The following is a 20,534-nucleotide window of genomic DNA, read 5'->3' as shown; positions in this document are numbered from 1 at the left end:
AATTTGTCATACAAGGGTGCTTTGCTCATGGGGTTGAAGACCAAGTACAACCAAACCCAAATGAAGACATGGGGGAGATCATAGTCCGAAAAATCAATCATAATAGGTTTGTAACAAAGAGGTTAGGGTTTCATCATAACATATGGCTCATGAAAAGGTTATGATCACGGAAAGAGAGGGAATGATTGTTATCAAGAAAATAGCAAGAAATCATAGGAAATCTAGTTTATGTTAACGAAACATTACCCATGAGGTTTCCCTCACATGGAAGGTTACAAGAGGTTTCAGAAAGATCATTCAAGGGTTAGGGTTTCAAGGAATTTATTTGGCTAGGGTTAAGATCATGATGATGATCATAGATCTCAAAGAATAGAATGAGATCATGGAATAGATGGTTGCAAGAATGCATCATCTTCTTCCGATCTCAAACAAGAACAAGAACGAAGAAAGAATAATTAGAAATCCTAATTAGGTTAAACATGGATCATGAATAAAATATAGTGATCAAGTTTAGGTTAACACAAATATCACCCAAGGGAAAGAGAAACAACGAATGCACAATCTGAAAAAGGTGTTGGGGAGTTTCCAACAGATAAAAGAACAATAGGGTTTCATATATGGTTACCTCTCATAAGAGTTGGTTACCTCTCATGAGAGTTACCCATAATTAATTCTCACAAAAACAACCCAAGATAGATAAAGGAACATCTCATTAGTATTTCAAAATAAAGAATGGAATTAGGAAGGGTCTACTAATGAGAGAAAATAAGGTTCTCAATTAAAGTGAAGGGAAACAAATTCAAATCATACAATTAGGGATTTACTAACAAGAATCCGTGTATCCCACGAAAAGACTAAGGAGAATAAAGATTCACCCTTAGGGCAAGGAATTTACAATCAAGAAAGGTTTTGGGGAGGGTCCAATGAATTAATAGAAAATAAAAGGGTTGCCAATTGTTCCAAGGAAGGATCAACTCCTCAATCATGAGGACACAAGGGAAGGTCATGGTAATAATATGAGACCTTCCCCACAATAATAAAGATAGGTAGGAAATTAGGGAAAGTATCATTAAGAGCTTTGGTGGAATCAAATTCAAGGATCATCGCCATATGGCTTCAAGATCATAGAGTGAATTGGGGGATTCACTCTAGGGCTAAAAGAATTAAAGAAGAGGTCATTACAGTAGTGTAATACCCTTCAATTGATCGAGAAAATCGAAGTAGAGAAGAAGGAATGAATTAAAGAAGAAGCAAATTGAATACCAACCTTTTAGAAGACAAACCGCTGAAGAAATCTGAACAGATGCTTGAGGATCTTTCTTGGCTTCGAAGGAGAGGATCTAGGGATCTTCCCACGTTCTCCCAAGGCTTAGAAACAGATTGAGAGTGAAACACATGGAGTTCCCCCTTTTAAATAGCACAAAGAGTTCAAGAGTTACTAGGGTTTCACCAAACCGACCAAACCGACCCCCGTTGGTTGATTGGTTGCCAAAGAGGAAGTTCAAAGGTCGATCCCACACTATCTAGAGGTTTAGAAACATGGTGGGAATAGCTTACCACGAAATTAAAGGAAATAAAGCTTTTGAAAACCTTCAACACAGATATTTACCAAAATGCCATTGCTTGGACAGCTTGTTCAAAAATAGGGATTTAATGGGCCTAACTTCAATATTTTTGGATGGGCTTCTTTCAATACATCGTACTACTTACCTAGTATGGAGGGATGTCTTCAAACCAGGTCCAACTAAGCTTTAGGTCCATCAATCAAGTTCTTCTTCACAAATAAATAGTTCAACACCAAATCAAATAAGGTTTCCATAAGGAAACACCATCATCAATATCCATGGGTTTTGGGTCAAACACCATATCTTCTACTGAGATGGCCCACAAAGACATCTTCCTAAGATTTTCAAAGATAGTAAAACGGAAATCACGGTCAAACTTCGAAGTCAACATTAAACAAAACCCGACTTCACCCAAAACAGATCGGGTCTTCGGGCTAGATTTGGGCTGGGTGTCACATTCTCCCCCCCTTAAAATAATTTCGTCCTCGAAATTCGGGGAGTACTTGGCTTTCAAAGGAATGGAGATACATTGCTTTTATCTTGACTTTCTTCCCCCAAAAACAACGGAAAACAAATAACATTTTTTTTTTTTTTGAAGAAAAACAATAGAGAAAATCTAACATGCTTTGAAATCAAATCGAAAGTATAATCATGGCTTCATGAAGATTTCACAAGGATCATGGCGAAGATCAATATGAAGATCATAAAACCATAAGAATGAAAGGAGGTTGTAGAAGAGATGGTTGCAAGGATGCGGCATCTTCTTCATAGCCTCAACCACAAAGAATAAAACATAGTAAGAGTAGATCAATACAATACAAGAGAGATTATTAATCCTTGATTGAATAAAAGGAGATGAAAATTTTGAAGTCTTGAAACAATTAGAAGGAAATAACAATTCATGAAGATCACACTTGATTTCTCTTCGAAATCTTCATGTGGAGAATTTACAAGGTTATAGAGTATACGGAGATCCACTTTAGAACAACAAGGATAGAAGGATCAGTCATGGGAATGATTTAAAATTACCCTCCTATCAAAGGGAGATAGAAGGCACTAGAAAAATCGAAGAAAGAATAGGTAAGCTTCGGGGTAAACTTCTACCAAACGAAACTAGGTAACTTATACGGCGAGAGAAATAAATCGAACAATGCATATGGTATGTATGCATTTGTCACAGTAGCAAGGTTAGGATTAGTTGGGATTTCCGAATCTTTACAAGGGGATGGAAAGTACAACGAAAATAGATCTAATAGGTACAACAAACTAGACTCTTGGCTGACTTCTTAAATGGCAAAGAGGAATTCAAAACAAAGCAGATGATAAGAATGCGAGAGATGTACAGTTGACAAATCGAACGAAGATAAGAACAAAGGCTATGAATAACGAACATGAAGAAAAGTTTTCTAGGCTTCCCAAAAGATTCTAGGGTTTCAAAGGTCTTCCACGTCACAGAACACACAAGCAGAGATTATACGAGGATAAGAAGGCGCAGTCAAAACTTCGATTAGATTTAGGCTCGGGATGAAAATGATGATTGATGAGGGTATGTAACGATAAGGACGAGGATGCGAGGATGAGAATGAGCACTAGGATGAGGTTCAAGTTCAGGATGAGACTCAGGATTAGGAGATTCAAGAAGATGAGGAGGAAACTATTCCAACTCGACAGTTGGAGGTGAGAGGTCCATCAAATTCAAATTTCGAGGCATCAGGTGTGGTTTCTCAGTTGTCAACGATAACTTCCACACAAGAAAGGATAGAGACTCAACAAGAGAGGATGGAGACACACATATACATTATAGAAGATTGACTGACACGAGTAGAGGAGGAGTCTCAAACTATGAAAGATCAGCTTGATTCTCAGAAACGATTACCTAGACAGGCAGTTCTAGGAATTCCTTTTATGTCAACACAGATGTATTCACTTTCAGAATTGTAAACCTAAGTGATTAGTGAAGTTAAATTTGTATCACTTGTGTTATTGTATATTATGCTTTTCTTTTGTTGCATTAACAATTGTTCAATGTTTAGTTATGACTCATAACGACCACTCACAACCATTACTCCCAACGACAACTTAAAACAACAACTCCCGACTCGGACTCGTATGACAACACATGACGACAACACGACTCAGACTCATACGACAACACATGACGACAACATGACTCAGACTCATATGACGACTTACTCCCAACAACATCTCACAACCAAACTCACTCACAAGGACAACTCATGACTCAACACACATACTCAATAACTGACAACTCAACTTTAACCCATGACTACTACCCAAGTACAAGTCATAAATTTTAATTATTGTGCATTATTCAAACTTGTGTATTATGCTTCATTTATTCAAGTTTCTAATCCAAGGTTCTCTATTATTCACCTCTAAGACAGACTTGAGTCACTACTGGATCTATGACTCAGATTGCTCATCTAATACTTGTATTAACTATTATTGACTTTGTAAAACCAAGGCTCTGATACCACTCTGTCACACCCCGCCCGCCAGGCCCGGTTAACCGCCCGACAACCCGCGGATGTGAACCGTCACAGGATCCATGGTTTTAGTCTATCAATAATAATAAATACAAATACAGATAATCAAGAGCAAGAATAGTGCAATAATTAATAAACAGGTTACAGGAGTCCAAATACTCCGATGAATATCCAAGAAATAATCAAAGGAAAGAATCAAGAATCAAATGTAATATCGAGTTCAGCGGAAGCAAAAAGAATAACTAAATAATCTTCATCTTCATGAGGCTTCATGCTCTGCAAGTCCATGTATCCATGCGTGCCACATCAGCTTCAAACGAGAAGGCTCTTTCATACGAATCATCTCCAACTTCCGACGTTGTGCAACCATCTGTACAGTTTATATAATACATACAATGAAAGGAATGAGTTCCAACGAACTCAGTAAGGAACAAGCAATTCTCATATATATGTCAACACAATCCACGAATGCACATATGAAATGATATGGATGATATGCAGAAATATGAATGCTACTAAGATCTAACTATGCAAGTCTCTATAAGCTGACATGCTTTAAGATATACACCAGCCCTCCTTTGGGTAAGTCTCATCACTCCGGCCGGGGGGGGGGGGGGCCCCCCCCTGGGATCTGGGCAAGGGGTAAGTCCACACCTGGCTCTCAAACCATGGCTGGGGGTTAAGTCAACACTCTCTCACCACGACCATTGGCAATGAGTACTGGGGCATGTCGGGGTTTCTAATCTACTGTTGGTCATGTAATGGTAGGGTTGCATATGTTAGGGTTGGGCTCATGGACGTCCAAGGAGCGGACCGGGTGTCGCGAGGAGTCATGAGAGCATCCGCCCCAATAATATGTGGATGACCATAGGGTTAAGGAGTGGAGTCCAACAGAGGTATCCAGTCCGTGAGGATTCACACTCCTAGGTTGCGAAGGATACTGAACCGAGTTGGTTGGTGCCATAGGGGAAGTATCTGGACTTCATATAGTATGTTACCATTATGACCTTGCATTGGATTAGAAACCCCGACATGCGCCAGTACTCATTGCCAATGGTCGTGGTGAGAGAGTGTTGACTTAACCCCCAGCCATGGTTTGAGAGCCAGGTGTGGACTTACCCCTTGCCCGGGATCCCTACAGAGGTAACCAGTCCTTGCCGGATCAGAGTGATGAGACTTACCCAAAGGAGGGCTGGTGTATATCTTAAAGCATGTCAGCTTATAGAGACTTGCATAGTTAGATCTTAGTAGCATTCATATTTCTGCATATCATCCATATCATTTCATATGTGCATTCGTGGATTGTGTTGACATATATATGAGAATTGCTTGTTCTCATGCGAGTTCGTTGGAACTCATTCCTTTCATTGTATGTATTATATAAACTGTACAGATGGTTGCACAACGTCGGAAGTTGGAGATGATTCGTATGAAAGAGCCTTCTCGTTTGAAGCTGATGTGGCACAGACAGTGATACATGGACTTGCAGAGCATGAAGCCTCATGAAGATGAAGATTATTTAGTTATTCTTTTTGCTTCCGCTGAACTCGATATTACATTTGATTCTTGATTCTTTCCTTTGATTATTTCTTGGATATTCATCGGAGTATTTGGACTCCTGTAACCTGTTTATTAATTATTGCACTATTCTTGCTCTTGATTATCTGTATTTGTATTTATTATTATTGATAGACTAAAACCATGGATCCTGTGACGGTTCACATCCGCGGGTTGTCGGGCGGTTAACCGGGCCTGGCGGGCGGGGTGTGACAGGTGGGGAAAACTCCCGAGTGGCTACCCGAGCGAGGTCCCGAGTGTAACGCCATTGAATAATTCCATCTCATGAGAGTCTCACTTGGACTTTCATAAGAGGTGGGGAAAACTCCCAAATGGCTACCCGAGCGAGGTCCCGAGTGTAACGCCTTTGAATAATTCCATCTTATGAGAGTCTGCGTTGGCTAGTTTCTCTTTCCAACCTCCCTTTTGTGGACTCTTCTCGGGCTTCGATAACTTCTGCAACCGTTGCTTGTTTTTGGCATTTCTTAAGAAGTGCTCCATAAGTCCTCGGCTTATCTTGAAGCAATACCTCGAGCAAACGTCTTTGGGTTATTCCACTCCATAGCGCATTGTACGCCACCGTATCATCCAATTCTTCAACCTCGATAGCTACTTTATCGAATCTAAGAAGATAGTCCCGAACGGACTCATTTGGTTTCTGCCTAATGGCAAAAAGGCTATCTGCTGTCTTCTTACTCCCGATGCAATTTCAGAACCGGGCAATAAATTTTCTCCCGAGTTTTCGAAAGTTTTGGATGGATCTTGGCTGTAGGCTAGAAAACCATTTTATCGCCGGGCCTTTGAGAGATGCCGGGAAAGTTCGACATAATAGCTCATCTTCTCGGCCAATAACAGCCATGACAGATTTAAAATAACTAATATGTTCTCGAGGATTGGACTTACCTTCATAGGGAGTAAATGTCGGCATGATAAAGTTTGGTGGAAGAGGTGCTCTCATGACTTATTCTGAGAAGGGTTCTCTATCAACCACATCATAGTCATCATCAAGGTCCCGATCCTCAAGCCATCTCTCCATGGCATCTAATCTTCTCCCGAGACCATGCGCCTCTTGACGTTCTTGCGGAGACCGAATACTTCCTAAATCAGAATATTGGGAAGTTGGTCTATAAGAAGATCCATATTGACTAACCGACCCTCTCGGGTTATTAGATCTAGAATGGCCTCTTCCATGGCTTTCTCCTTCTTGCTCCCGAACTCCTTCATTTCTGCGCCCTTTTCTGGGTAAATCTTGAGTTTGCCTAAGCCCAGCCAAACGGTGGAACACACTTCCCCTCGACCGATCCTCTCAGGGACGTGGCTCTTCAATATGCACTCCTTGAGATCTTTCTCCAACTCGTTCGGCTGGTCGTCTTGGTATTCTGGGATTTCTCCTTTCTTCATTCACTGGACGTTGCCTATCCCGAGTCTGACGGACGGCTTCACGCCTTCGTCCCTCTTGGGAGTTTCTAGGGGGTCCGGATGGTACCCCGATTTGATGGACTAAACCTCGAACAACTCCTTGGAGTTCCAACATTTGTTGTTGGACTTCTCTTTGCATATTCTGCAAATTGGCCACTGTCGCTGGAATTGGAGGTTGACTCGAACCGCCTTCTCCAAATGGAGTTGGAATAGTTAACGGGGGATTCTCCGGAACTCCTTCTTGACCTTCCTCTGGAATAGGAATTTGTCGATCTAGAGAAGGGAGAGTTTGTTCTTCAACACGTCCGTTTTCTGTCTCCCTTTCTCTCGCTCGAGTGAGAATTTGAGAACTTGTCACCTGAGGTGTGGTGCGTCTCGTCATGACTTTTTGTGACGTTTCCCACAGATGGCGCCAAATTGTTGCGTCTAGAACTTCTTCGAGAGCCGGATATTGGGATGACCACCTTAAGAGCTCTCCAACCAAGTTAGAATAATGGGGATGCCTGCACACACAAAGAAAGCAAGAACGGTCCGGCCTAGTTTTGGCCGGGGAACCGCCTCCGATGCTCAAGTCAGCCTAGGCAACAATAATGGTTCTTGAGAGAGTTCTCAAGAACGTAATGAGTAAGTACTCAGATGAAAGTTCTCGTTACCTTTCTCCATGTAGGAGGTAGGTTTATATAGAAGTTACCTGGAGGCGGCGATTCCTTAAGTTCCGGATCGATAGTTGAGGAGTGAGTGGAGTAGTGGAATAACGGCTCCTTCTTTGTCGCACCTGATAATGCCGTTATGCTGACTCACCTCCCCAATTCTCGGAATAGATATGCTGAGTGTTTATGCGTAACTAACTCTTCTTGACTTAGTCAAGAGAGTCTTCTGAGAAATGCTAGAGTTGGATATAGATATATATTTTTCCCAAGTGTGGCACTTCTCCAACGAATAAATGAACCTGCCCAAGAGGGAGGTGTCTCTCCCGAATGAGGCCCTCGGGACCTTCTTCAGGGATGAGGTGAGCCATCCCACATGGGAGGTGTCTCTCCCGAATGAGGCCCTCGGGACCTTCTTCAAGGAAGAAATCAGACAACCCAATGGGGTGCATCTGTCCCGAGTGAGGCACTCGGGACCCTTTATGAGGGAAGAGATGCACCAGCCCGAGGGAGGTGCATCTCTCTCGAGGGGGGGGGGGGACTCGGGACCTTAGTTCTCCACAACACCCACCATTAGATATGAATGATCCTAAATGACAAGCATCTAATGGTAACACAAGTGCTAATCGAGCTTTCGTAGAAAAAGAGCCCTCTATGAATTCACATTCTCTGTAATTCTTTTCCCAACAATTCTTTACAATTCCCTCTTAGGATTGTGTCATGTGGCATTAAGTAATCCAACGGTTACCCAATTCAAACAAAAATTTGAATTTTATTTAAACTCTAGTTTGAATTGGTGATCATTGGATTATTTAATGTCACATGGCGCAATCCTAGGGAGAATTGTAAGGAAAAGAATTACAGAGGATGTGGATTTATTACTCTTTGCCTCACGAAAATGATCCTTAGCTCTTCAATCTTCCCAAAGGTACAATTCTATTCAATTATATGTTCATGCGTGTAACGTGTCCAGCGGACCGACCCTGGTTGAGCCCAGTTGGCCACACAAATCCAACGAAAACCAAGTGCATAGGTGAAATCTTAATAGCTATTACATAAAAGTACAAGTAGAGTTTTATTCTAGTTACTTCAGACCAAAAAACCCCTCCTAATCATTCTGTACAGACTAAAAGCCCCATATTAACTACTCATTCAAAGTTTCTTCCGTAGACTCAAAAAACCTCAACTTAATAACAAATGGAAAATCATCCTAATTCACACTACTTTCCCTGGAATCTCAGTTTTAATCTTCATTTTTAGATCAAAAGCACACAGAACATTTTGTTTATACTCATTTTGATACAACCGAAGTGAATATACACAGGGGCAAAACTAAGATTCAACATTAGGGAGGAAGAAGAAAGAAAATCCAGATAATCTTTCCGTTGGGGAAGTACTAATACTTTTTCACTACACATATTGTGTGGACCCTTGTAAGACCCATTGGGAAATCCCACCTATGAATTATTTTATTATATTAAGAAATAGAACCACATATATTGTATGGACCACACACATATTTGAGAAAAATAGATAAGTTATTGATAATGATATTTTTTTTTTAAATATAGATAAAAAACAAATTTAAAAAAAAAAAAACACATGACTATTAAAAAGTTATATGCAAACTAAAATTTTATTGGTAAAAGATGCAAACTAATTTTTTGTTTTCTTAGGTAAGAGATGCAAACCGATCGTAGTTAGTTACTTTACTAACTATTGACATTTTATTCACAATATAAAATCAAATAAAATAAATTGCAAAAGAAATAAGAAACAAAGAACATAAAACCAAATAAAAATAATAACCAAAAATGACAAAAAATAAACGATAAATAACGTTTAAAAGAATAAATAGGAAGAAAGAAAGGGAAGATAACAAATAGGAAGAAAAAAGTAGAGAGGAGATAGAGATTGGAATTAGAGGAGTTAGTTTCTAATTAGGAATAACATTTTGAATATCTAATAAGATTTTTTTTTTTAAATTTCCTTTAACCCACTTTATAGAGGATTCAATAGAAAGAGAAGAGAATAAATAGGAAGAAAAGATGAGAGAGAAGAGAGAGGAGAATAAATAAGGACTGAGAAGTTACTTGGAGCGCTATGGCTTGGTGTATTTGTAATACTCGGAACTCATCTATTTTTCGTGGCCTTGATATCTTAGTTAGATCTACTATGTCACATTTTTCTTTCATTTGTGCTGACATTCATAATTTCTTAACTGGGTCATCTTTGGCAGGGGATTTTGCTTCTCCTACTCTTCTGAGACCATCAGAGAATATTGAATGTTGTCAAGTGTTTGTAGACGGTGCATGGGATAACCATACAAACAAGGAAGGCAAGAGTTGTATATTGTGGGATCATCGAGGTTCATTTATAGCTGCTCAGTGTAAGGACTATTTGGGCTGGTCTGCTACAACAATGGAACTTCTTGCCATTCGAGATGGTTTACTTTTAGGAATAGGGGTGTCAAAACCTAACCCGAACCATTAAAATTGGAACCGAACCGGCCCGCTATAGCCCAAACCGGCCCAAACCGAAACTTAATGGGTTGTGTTTGGGCTGAACAACCTCAGTCCGCAATGGTTTTGGCTGGGCCGGGCCAGCCCGTGTGTGGCCCGCTAGCCCGAACCGTTTGGCACGAACCAACCCATTAAACCCGTTATAAAGAAATAAAATAAAATAAATGTAAATGTAAAAGACAAAAAAACCCCCAAGTATCCATTTGTTTTCCTTTATTGTTTTGATTTGGAATATGCAAACAACAAGCTTGTTAAAGCCTTTGCCATTTGGAAGATGGGCTTAGTAAATATTTAGCAAATGTATTATTATTTGAAAATCTTTTAATGCTTTATTTTGATCCATTTTTAAATGTGTCAAGAAAGAGGAGGAAAATAAGCAGAGAAGACCCATTAAAATTCATCATGATGCCAGTTTTCTTTTGTATATTAGTTCTATAAATTTTATAAATCTTTGTAGAAAAAAGTTTTTGATTGTAAACACCCAACCCAAAAGACTTGGAGATAACTTAATGCTTATATATGTTCACATATTCTTGATAAATTTCACATATTAACAAGGCACTCAAAACATACCGCTAGTAAACCCGAACACAAACCGTTAGTAAACCCAATTCTAAACCGTTAGCCCAAACCATTAGTCAGCCCGAACCCAAACCGCACCGGCCCGAAACCGTTATTTTCTTAATGGGCCGTGTTTGGGCTGAGTGTTTTTCAGCCCGAAACCATTAGGCCCAGCCCGAAACCGCCCCAACCCGTACCGTTGACACCCCTATTTAGGAAGGTCTTTGGGGGTGGAGCAAATCCAAGTCAACTCTGACTGTATGCCAGCGATTCTCTCCTTGCAGGGCCTTCCTTCTTATTTGGACTGGATAAGTCTTAGTTTAATTTCAGATATTTTGAGATTTTCTTCTACTTTTAGTTGGGTGTTTTTTAATTATATTTCTAGATCTTCTAATGTTTTTGCGGATTTTCTTGCTAAAGGAGCTCGTCGTCTCTCTTTATCTAGGTCTTGGTGGACTATTCCATCAATGTTTATGATTGATCCCTCTCCTGGCTTTAACTCTTTTTTATAATTAAGTTTTCAGTTTCTTGACCAAAACAAAAAGAGAAGTTACTTGTTAATTAAGAATGACATTTATACTTATTATTTTACTTTTAAAAATTGTTTTCAATATTGAGGGGGCAAATAGTGATATTTTACATGTGAAAGAGAAAAAATTAAAAAAAATTAATATATATATTAAATCCAGGGGGCCAATGTGGTTCCGCCACTGAATATACAGCTTTTACAAAAATAAATAAATGAAAGTGAATACATAGTGCATCTCTCTATCTCATTACTAAGCAATACCTAACACAAATGCCAAATTATCAAAACCTAACACAAATGCCAAATTATCAAAAGGTACCTCTGACACTTTACGTTATTCTTTCGACTTATAACATAAGTTAAAGTTCACGTGCATTTAAGTGAGAGTCAACTATAAGAGGTGATTTTGCTTCAGTGCTACGCAATTAACGCAAAACAGTTTAGCAGAACTTTGGATGGAAGACATGTCATCCTGTTTAAACTTGACCATGGATTAAAACCATGTGAGGCTTAAGTGAGTTGACTCAGTGGCTTTTACTTCCTCGAACCGAACCCATTCGACCGGATGCTGCAACGGATTGGGAATATTAGGATTTAGGATGGACAATTAGAAAATGATCTGGACAATCCATTAGTTTCGTCATTTTTCATGTCGATAACACTTCTAGAGATTTCGTTAACACACCATGTAAGTCTCATCACCTGATAAGAATTTTAGTTTAAATCTCAAAACTTTTCTTAATTTATACCTTTTTTTTTTTCTTTCAATTTCATGAAATTTAGTTGGAAAGCTCCCTGCAAGTTCAGTTAGCGAATAAAAGCTAGAGATTATATTATTAGGTTGGTGAGCAGGAGAAGATTGACAATTATTGTTGAAGATCAAATTAACTTCCTGCGGTAAGGTATTGAACCGCTGCTAACAAACTGATTTTGATGGAATGTTTCACCAAAAAAGGTACCCTTACTCAAATCATTAACGGCCTATAACTTTCCTTTTTAATTAACTACCAAAAAAACACCTTTCCTTCTTAATTCGATTACATAAAGGAGTTGTTTTCCCTTTAGGATTAGAAAAGGTTTGTGTAGGATCCATATAATCACAATTGGATTTTGATGCGTCCAAAATCTGCTCAGCCCTTAAATCTCCTGAGAAGGACCTGCAAAAACGAACGTCAGATGTGGTCCGACCGCTGGGATCGGGAGTCCACCTCCGAAGGCTAAGTCAGTTGATGAACTTAATCACAAACGGCTCTGCTAGAGTATAGAGCTAAGGAATGAATCACGAGAATACAATTCAGATTGTATCCGTGGGTGTCATTTACCTTGTGAGTAGGTAATGTCTTATATAGAGTGTACCTCCGAATCTCCTTCGTTGGATGTATTTGAGCCTTCTTCGGATAGTCGTTGGATCTTAACAGATAGATCCGTTGAGTGATAGATCTTCACTAGGTTGGACTAGTAGATGACTCCTTTGATAATACGATCGTTATATGGTAGTTATCCATATAATAGCGATGAGTGACAGCCGCCAAAGCCATCTTTAAGTTGATTAGCCTATTCCGATCGTATCGGATTAGGGCGTGCTTGTGACTAAGTTAGTTTTCTTCCTCAGCAAGCTATCTCCTGGACCCGGCTCGCTCGGAAGCGAGTCGATTCCTTTGGTCCCGACCAAAGTCGAAGGTTGAACCAAGTTTGAACCAGGTTCGGTTATATTTTCTCCATATCATATTTGAACTCCTTGGCTTTGAGGAGAATCCTACCAAAAAGTGGTAGGACAGACTACAGAGGCTGCACAAGCTATAAAAGCAGAGGAAAAGAATCAAACGAGACTTAACTTGATTAAAGCTAGCTATAGAAAGCTATACGAAAGTAGAAGAAGAAGAAGAAGAATTGAGAGTCATGGATTGGAATATTGGGGTCGTTGATCGCTACAATGATGTTCTGCTGGCCAATGTTGCTGCAACACTTTTCACCCGATTTCGGAACATAATAGAGGGTTGGGTTTCTCGATTGATGAGAATATTGTTCCCAAAGATGGAGATCTGCTTCAAGGAATACAGCAAAGGGCGTTTCAGTGGTAACGAAGCTTACGAAGCCATTGAGGGTTACCTCAGTGACCTTTCCTCAACCAAGGGAAGGTTTCTCAAGGCCGACTTACCCAGCAATTCTGCCAAAGTTGTGCTCAGCTTGGACGATGGCAATGAGATCATCGACGACACCTTCGAGGAGGGTGGTGGCGTCATCGTCTTCCGTTGGTCCTACCATGTCACCATTGGCCACGACAGCCACTTTGGCTACCCCGAGGAGGTGGAGAAGTGCATGTTCAAGCTCTCATTCCATGAGAAACACCGTGAAGTTGTCCTCAAACATTACCTCGATCACGTCATCAAAGAGGGCCATGCTAGGGTTGCAAGCAACCAACAGAGGAGGCTCTACACCAATGATCATGAAGGAGAATAGAATAATTATGTGTTTTTTCTGCATCTGGCCACTTTTGATAACCTCGCCATGGACCCAGAGAAGAAAGAGATGATCAAAAAGGACCTCATCTAGTTCCGTGAGAGCCAAGATTACTATGCCAAGAAGGGTAAGGCTTGGAAGAGGGGTTACTTGCTTTACGGTCCTCCCGGCACCGGCAAGACAACCATGACCACTGCAATGGCCAATCTATTGAATTTTGACATCTACGACCTTGAACTCACTGTTGTAACCAACAACACCGCCCTCCGGAAGCTCTTGATTGATACCGAACCGAAGTCCATCATCGTCATCGAAAATATTGATTGTTCACTTGACCTCACTGGTCAGAGAAAGAAGAAGAAGGATAAGAAGGAAAGCAACAAAAGCTTAAGCCAAATCACCATGTCTGGACTTCTCAACTTCATAGACGGTCTTTGGTCTACCTACGGTGAAGAGAGGATCATCGTCTTCACCACCAATCACATATTTCGCTAACTTCCTCTAATGATAGGTGGGTATCAAAAGTCTCTTCCAATGGCAAGTTCTCTGCTAAGTTGGTAGGGTGAGCATTGCAGAGACAAAAGTTGCAACACCTTCAAACAATGGTGGAAATTCTACTAGAAGTTCCCCCTCCACCCAAAGTTTAAATCTTTCTTTTGGCGTCTATTGAATGCAAGATTGTCAGTTAAGTCTATCATATCCCGATGGTCGGACATGGACATTGTTTGTGAACTATGTGGAGATCAAGCGGAGACTCTATGGCATATTTTCTTATCTTGCGAATGGACTAAGAGGATTTGGGTGGCAAGACCTTTGGGACTCATAACTCAACATTTAACCAGTGAATCTCTCCTCCAATTATGTGCTTCTTTCCTAGCTAATACACAATTGGACAAAGTAGCTACTCGTTGGTTTTTTTCTTGTTTTAGTATCACTTGCTATTTCTAATGGAGAGAAATGAACCATGTATTGTTTAATCAACAAAAACCCAACTAGATTAGAGTCCTAAAAATATTTGTTTTTGGAAGTTGCATGTTATCTTATATGCTGAAGAAACTCACAACTTAGACATTCTTTGGCAACCCACCATTTAAGAGCATGGAGTGCTTGTTTCTATAGACTCATGGTCATTTTGGTTTTCCGTGGAACATAGCTGGAGGGAAATCTGTAGACACAGAATCGCAGATAGAACAGTAGAGTCCTTGGTAGTGTAGTGTCCTTTATTTACTTTCTTCTTAAAAAAATGCATCTTCACTTTGCTTGTTTAATATTCCTAGTCTTTTTTTTCTTTTCTTGTTTTTTTTATTTTTTATTTATGGGGCTTTTTTTTTATTTTTTCTTTTTTTCTTCATTCAAATCTGGCACCTAAGAGGGATTCGTTCTTGTCAGAACATAAGAGAAAGCTTGATCTTGTGGTTGCTGGAAGATGCATTGCTGTCCCGCTTCCATGAATGTAGAATTTGACATTTTCTGCTTCCAAATGTGTGTTTCTGCCACTATGATGTTATCATCTTTCCTTTCACAAAGGTAAAGTTCAAATCATTTCGACCACAAGATAGCAAGGAAATATTCAAAGAATGATGACTTTGGTACATTGTTGATGTCGGTTGAAGTTTCTAGTGGTCAATTATGGGCGGAAGTTACCAATGAACAATTAGTTGCACAACCTCCACCAGTTTGGAAAATGGTAGACTTTGTTTTCTTTTCTTTTCTATCTATCTATCTATCTAGCTATATAAACTTCTTTTTTCTTTTTCTTTTTCTTTTTCTTTTCTTTTTTTCTTTTTTTTTTTTTTTTTTTTTTTTTTTTTTTTTTTTTTTTTTTTTTTTAGGGGGGAGGGGGTGAAAGAAAATCTATAAAGCATTAAACAATACAGTTACATGGCATCTAATTCCATAGTCATACTTGTGCCTTCATTGGCTGGGAATAGAGCTACATACAATAAAGAGCATGGGATCTAACTTCTAAGCACAAGGTAATGTTCCTAATACTTATAGCTGCTTCAACCAAGATGGTGATCAACTTTAGGGGCCATATTGTACTTTCCACTCTTGCAGCATAATTTGTATCTCCTTTTCGTTACACCAGATTTCAGTTAATTGTACTTCTTGCTCCCGAGCATTATTAATGCCATTGATGATGCCGCGTATCACTGTCTCCAAAATCATCCTAGAGTCTAGTCGTCCTACACTGGTACATTGGATGTTCCCATCCCAAAACAGTCCGACACTCCATTCTAGGCAACTTAATTAAATGTTCATTAAATACCCGTGCACGCATTAAAGTGGGTGAATGAATTATATTAGTGAGCAAGCAAACACAAGGATATGTCTTTTAGGAATCATAATCACCATCAAATCGGGCATATCATCTTGAGTTGACAAGGATTGAGATTTGGCCTTGAATCTCTCCTTGTCTACTTCCAAGCAAGTCTCTGTGGGTGAAGTGACATAGTTTGGTAACTAACACCAGCTGGGATGGAGTCCGGATCAGCTCCCCGACGGCATCGCGACCACACAAAACAGTGGGGCCCACGGTGAAAAAAAAAATTTGGAAAAAACAAAAAAAAAAATAAATTTCATCCGTGGGCCCCACTATTTTGTGTGGTCGCGAACCCGTCGTGGAGCACTCTGTGCTACCCCAACGGGGTGAGGATCCAGATTCGCTGGGATGGCTACCAAATTTTCTGCTTGCGAGCAATGTCTTCCTTATTTGTGAGTCCTAGTTCACTAGGTTTCGTAGGTTAAATAAATTTTCCTGGGATTAATTTCAAATCTTTTATCCATTTCATATCTCCTACTTAAAATAATTATATTCTAAAATTCAAGATTAAGTTGGGTCTTCCTCATAGGAGATAGCAACCAAATTGGATTGCTTTTACCAATGGACAATTAAAAGTTATGTATGTTGATATCTCTAGAGGGTGTAAATGGATAACCAAAATTTGTTCTAAATTTGCATCCGCATCTTATTAGGGGTATCTGAATCCGTCCGATTACTAATAAGATGCGGATATGGATACCCAATTCTTATCGATTATTATCAGTGCGATAAAATTATCCGGTTAAGTTACTTATTCAGATTTATTTTTCTTATTTTTATAAATTTTTTACTTGTGATATTTGACTATTTTTCTATATTTTCTATTAAAATAGTTATGAAAGTTGTTAAATTCTTAAATTTTAAACCTAGCCCTCACAAATAAAATGATAAAGATGTAAACAGATAATCAAAAACTTGTATTCAATTTGTATTATGCCCATTTAGAAGAATCTACTTAAGAAAATAATCATCCGATTATCATCCGAATTCGACTAAATCCGTTCAAAAACCGATAAGATATTATCCAAATCTGTTCAAATATAATAAGATGAGGATATGGTATTACCACTATTCGATCCAAATCCGGTCCGTTTATACCCCTAGATATCTCCTCTTGTCAAGATAAATGGGATTGATAAACCTACTTAAATCTATTATAATGATTTTAAAAAAATAATAATCACAGAGCATATAGTACATTGGTTGTATGAGGAAAAAAAATTAAATTTGCTAATTATGATTTGGATGGCTTAGAAATCAAAGTCATATGTCAACAGTGCAAGTCTACATGTTGAGGAGGAAAGAGTGCATGATAGGATTATTTTGTATACCTATGGACTGTGGAGTGTAAAGCCTATCTTTTTATATACTTTTTATTTTTGTCTTGTAAAGTAAATTTAAATTTCAAAACCAACATTCTAGTTTTATATTCTTTCCTTCATTACCTTCCAGCTAGACACATGCCAACTTGATATAAAAAAAATTAGAATAATTATTGGAAAGAATAAAGAAATCAAATACATATGTATGTATCACCAACACAACACCTCCTCATTGCAATTAGAAAAAACTGCTCTCACACCTCTTCTTGTACACAAGCCTTTGATCTTGGCCTCACTTTCTTTTGTGTATATGTACATTTCAAATCATTCTAATAAAATTTTTTCCCCTTCAAAACCTCTAAACGAATCTTTACTGATAAATATTCATCTGCCATCTACGATCACATCGGAGTCTGAAAGAGACATCGACGACGACAGTGACTGTCGAATCTCTCCAATGGTTGGGTGTCTTCCCCCAAGACTAGAACTACTAGACATGAATTTGATCTTCATCATTTCAAGAAGAGAGACATCAGGTCCTTCCCTTGCTTCAACCTCAAAAGATTGAAGATCAAGACTAAACTCACTCTTTCTCTCCAACACTTTCACTACTTGTCTCATAGTGGGTCGGGCTTTCAGATCCGGATAAGCACAAAGCAAACCCAAATGAAGCACTTTCTCTACAAAATCATCATCAAGTCCACCCTTAGCCCTTAGCCTCTCATCAACTGCACACAAGAGCTCTCCACGCTCAAGCAACTCCCACAACCAATCCACCAAAACTGGCTTCCCTTCTTCTACAGGTCTTCTACCACAGATCACTTCCAGAACTAAAATTCCAAACCCAAACACATCAGTTTCTGCAGAAGCTTTCCCTGTTCGAATCAATTCAGGAGCTAAGTAACCCACAGTGCCAACTACTCGGGTAGTGTTTGCAGCTTCGCCATGGCTGTGCATTCGAGCTAGCCCAAAATCACCTAACCTTCCATTCATGTCTTTGTCCAGCAACACATTGCTTGCTTTAATGTCTCTGTGAACAACTCTAGCTTCCCAACCTTCGTGCAGGTATAACACACCTGAAGCAACATCTTTCAGAACTCTTAATCTTTCTTCCCAACCCAACATCAAATTCTCATCGCATTCGAAAACCCATTTGTCTAAACTTCCATTTTCCATGTAATCATAGATTAAGAATAAGCTAGACTTGTCTTTCTTGCACCAACCTCTCAATCCAACTAGATTCCTGTGCTTCAATCTCCCCAAGCTTGAAACCTCGGCCAAGAACTCTCTAGCTCCGTGTTCTGTTTCATGGGAAATTCGCTTTACAGCGACCTCAGTTCCTCCAAGAACCCCTTTGTAGACCTTGCCGTTGCCTCCGAACCCAATTATTTTCTCATCGGAGAATCCGTTTGTTGCAGTGTAAATCTCCTGGTAACTGATCCTGTGAGGCCAATACTCCAATTCCCAATCTTCCATGGCTTCTCTATCCCTCTTTCTCCTTCGTTTCCTCCTAACCAGAAACAGAGCAATCCCGACAATACAGGCTAGTATAGCAATGGAAACGACGGTCATCACAGCAATGAACCATTTTGACTTTAAAAAAGAGCTCTTCGGAGGAACAAAAGAAGGCAAATTATTTGTCTCCAGAGCATCACCAATAGAGAAATTTGAGTTGCTGAAACTCCAAGCCAGAATTCTATGGTATTGGACAAGAACTCCTGTAGATCCCGTGAACCCAACATACATTTCATCGAGAAGAACATCAGAGAGATTGAGGGGAGTAGAAATCAGAGGCTTTTGTGGCCTTTTAGTTCCAGCCTTGGCCATGGTGACATTAAGCTGGGAATTGGAGTAATCAATCCATACTTGATAATTTACACCATTGTTCAAAGTGAGGTCTTTGAAGGAGGAGGAGCTAGCATGGTCGTCGTCTTCGTCCCAGTAACCGGCGGTTTGAGCGGTGGAGGATCTGAGATTATTGAGATCCACGCCGACATGGTTGTTGTCAATGTCATTGAATTCTTGATTCTGGAACACATCAAATTCGACCCCAAAAACATGGTTGTTGACATCACCGTCGTTGGTGCGATTGAAGAGACCGAGGTGTTGGGAAGACGTGGCACCATCGATACCAGTACGAGGTGCGAAGATGAAGACGAACCCATGACCGGGTTGGAAATTGGGAGCAGGAGCCATAGAGAAGATGAAAGATGTGAAAAAGGGTAGAAGAAGAGAGGAGTTGGGGTATCTTCTGGTGGGGATCTTGGCTGGGTAAAGAGCTCTACCAAGCGAGAGATTTGAATCTCTAGTAAGGGCCAAGATTCGCGATTCCACAGTTGCGTTGCCGTAGATCAAGAGATCTGCAGAATCGAATCCGTTGAAGATGAAGTCCACAGCAGAAATAGAATCGAGGAGAAGGGCTACTAGTAAAACATGTTGAAGAAGCCAAATCGCCATTTTCGAGCACTGCAAGTTCTTGTAGTTGCAGAAGACAGAGAGGAAGATCTCAAGCAATCATGGCCTTCAAGCTCCCAAACCCAACTCCTATCACCAACATATGGAAGAAACGAAAGCCCAGAAGAAGTTCTAGATCAGTCACAAGATAGCAATAGAGAATTTCTTATGTTAAGAATTAAAGTATCCCTAGAAAGAAAGAAAAAAAACAGATGAGACAGTGAAAGCTCCGTGTTCAACCAATAATCCATGGCGGCACACTTCCGTTATTTGGATTTTCATAATGGTGAATCAGCAATTCTACTTCTAACGATAACAAATTGAAATTGAAATGTCCAAAATTCCAAACCATTGAGCTATCACCCTTTATTTATAATTTTATACATATATTCTTGTCGGCGACTATTCATAAATATTCGAAATCAAAGGGTAGTTTAATGCAAAATGCCATGAACGTAGAAAAGCTGTGGTATACAATAACCATATGGATTGAGTTGTTTTGCTCTAAATTATTAGTTTTTTGGTGTGGGTCATTTGTGGTTCCTTCGTGGAAGCAATATGAATTCATCTTCAATTCAAATTGAGTTTTGTTCTTTATTGGCTAACAGAACTTAGAGATTTTGTTCGGATTCGTTCAGCAAGACATTGAGGGCCGTCAGATCAAAATA

At 39.5% G+C, this 20,534-nt stretch overlaps 1 protein-coding gene and 1 pseudogene across 1 annotated transcript; one reads left to right on the top strand and one right to left on the bottom strand.

Annotated features, from left to right (window-relative positions):
- Positions 1-13,206: 13,206 nt before the first annotated feature.
- Positions 13,207-14,262, top strand: LOC149004771 (AAA-ATPase At3g28580 pseudogene; annotated as a pseudogene).
- Positions 14,263-17,591: 3,329 nt separating this feature from the next.
- LOC149004770 (L-type lectin-domain containing receptor kinase VII.1-like) lies at positions 17,592-20,171 on the bottom strand. The gene has a single exon (XM_089168409.1). It carries the CDS (start codon positions 19,867-19,869, stop codon positions 17,797-17,799), a length of 2,073 nt encoding a protein of 690 aa, XP_089024535.1. The 5' UTR covers positions 19,870-20,171; the 3' UTR covers positions 17,592-17,796.
- Positions 20,172-20,534: the final 363 nt, after the last annotated feature.

The sequence above is a fragment of the Hakea prostrata genome, chromosome 9 (assembly GCF_041222555.1).
Source record: "Hakea prostrata isolate BN-2017 chromosome 9, UWA_Hpros_2, whole genome shotgun sequence".
NCBI lineage: Eukaryota > Viridiplantae > Streptophyta > Magnoliopsida > Proteales > Proteaceae > Hakea > Hakea prostrata.
This window is presented reverse-complemented; position numbering and strand designations above follow the sequence as displayed.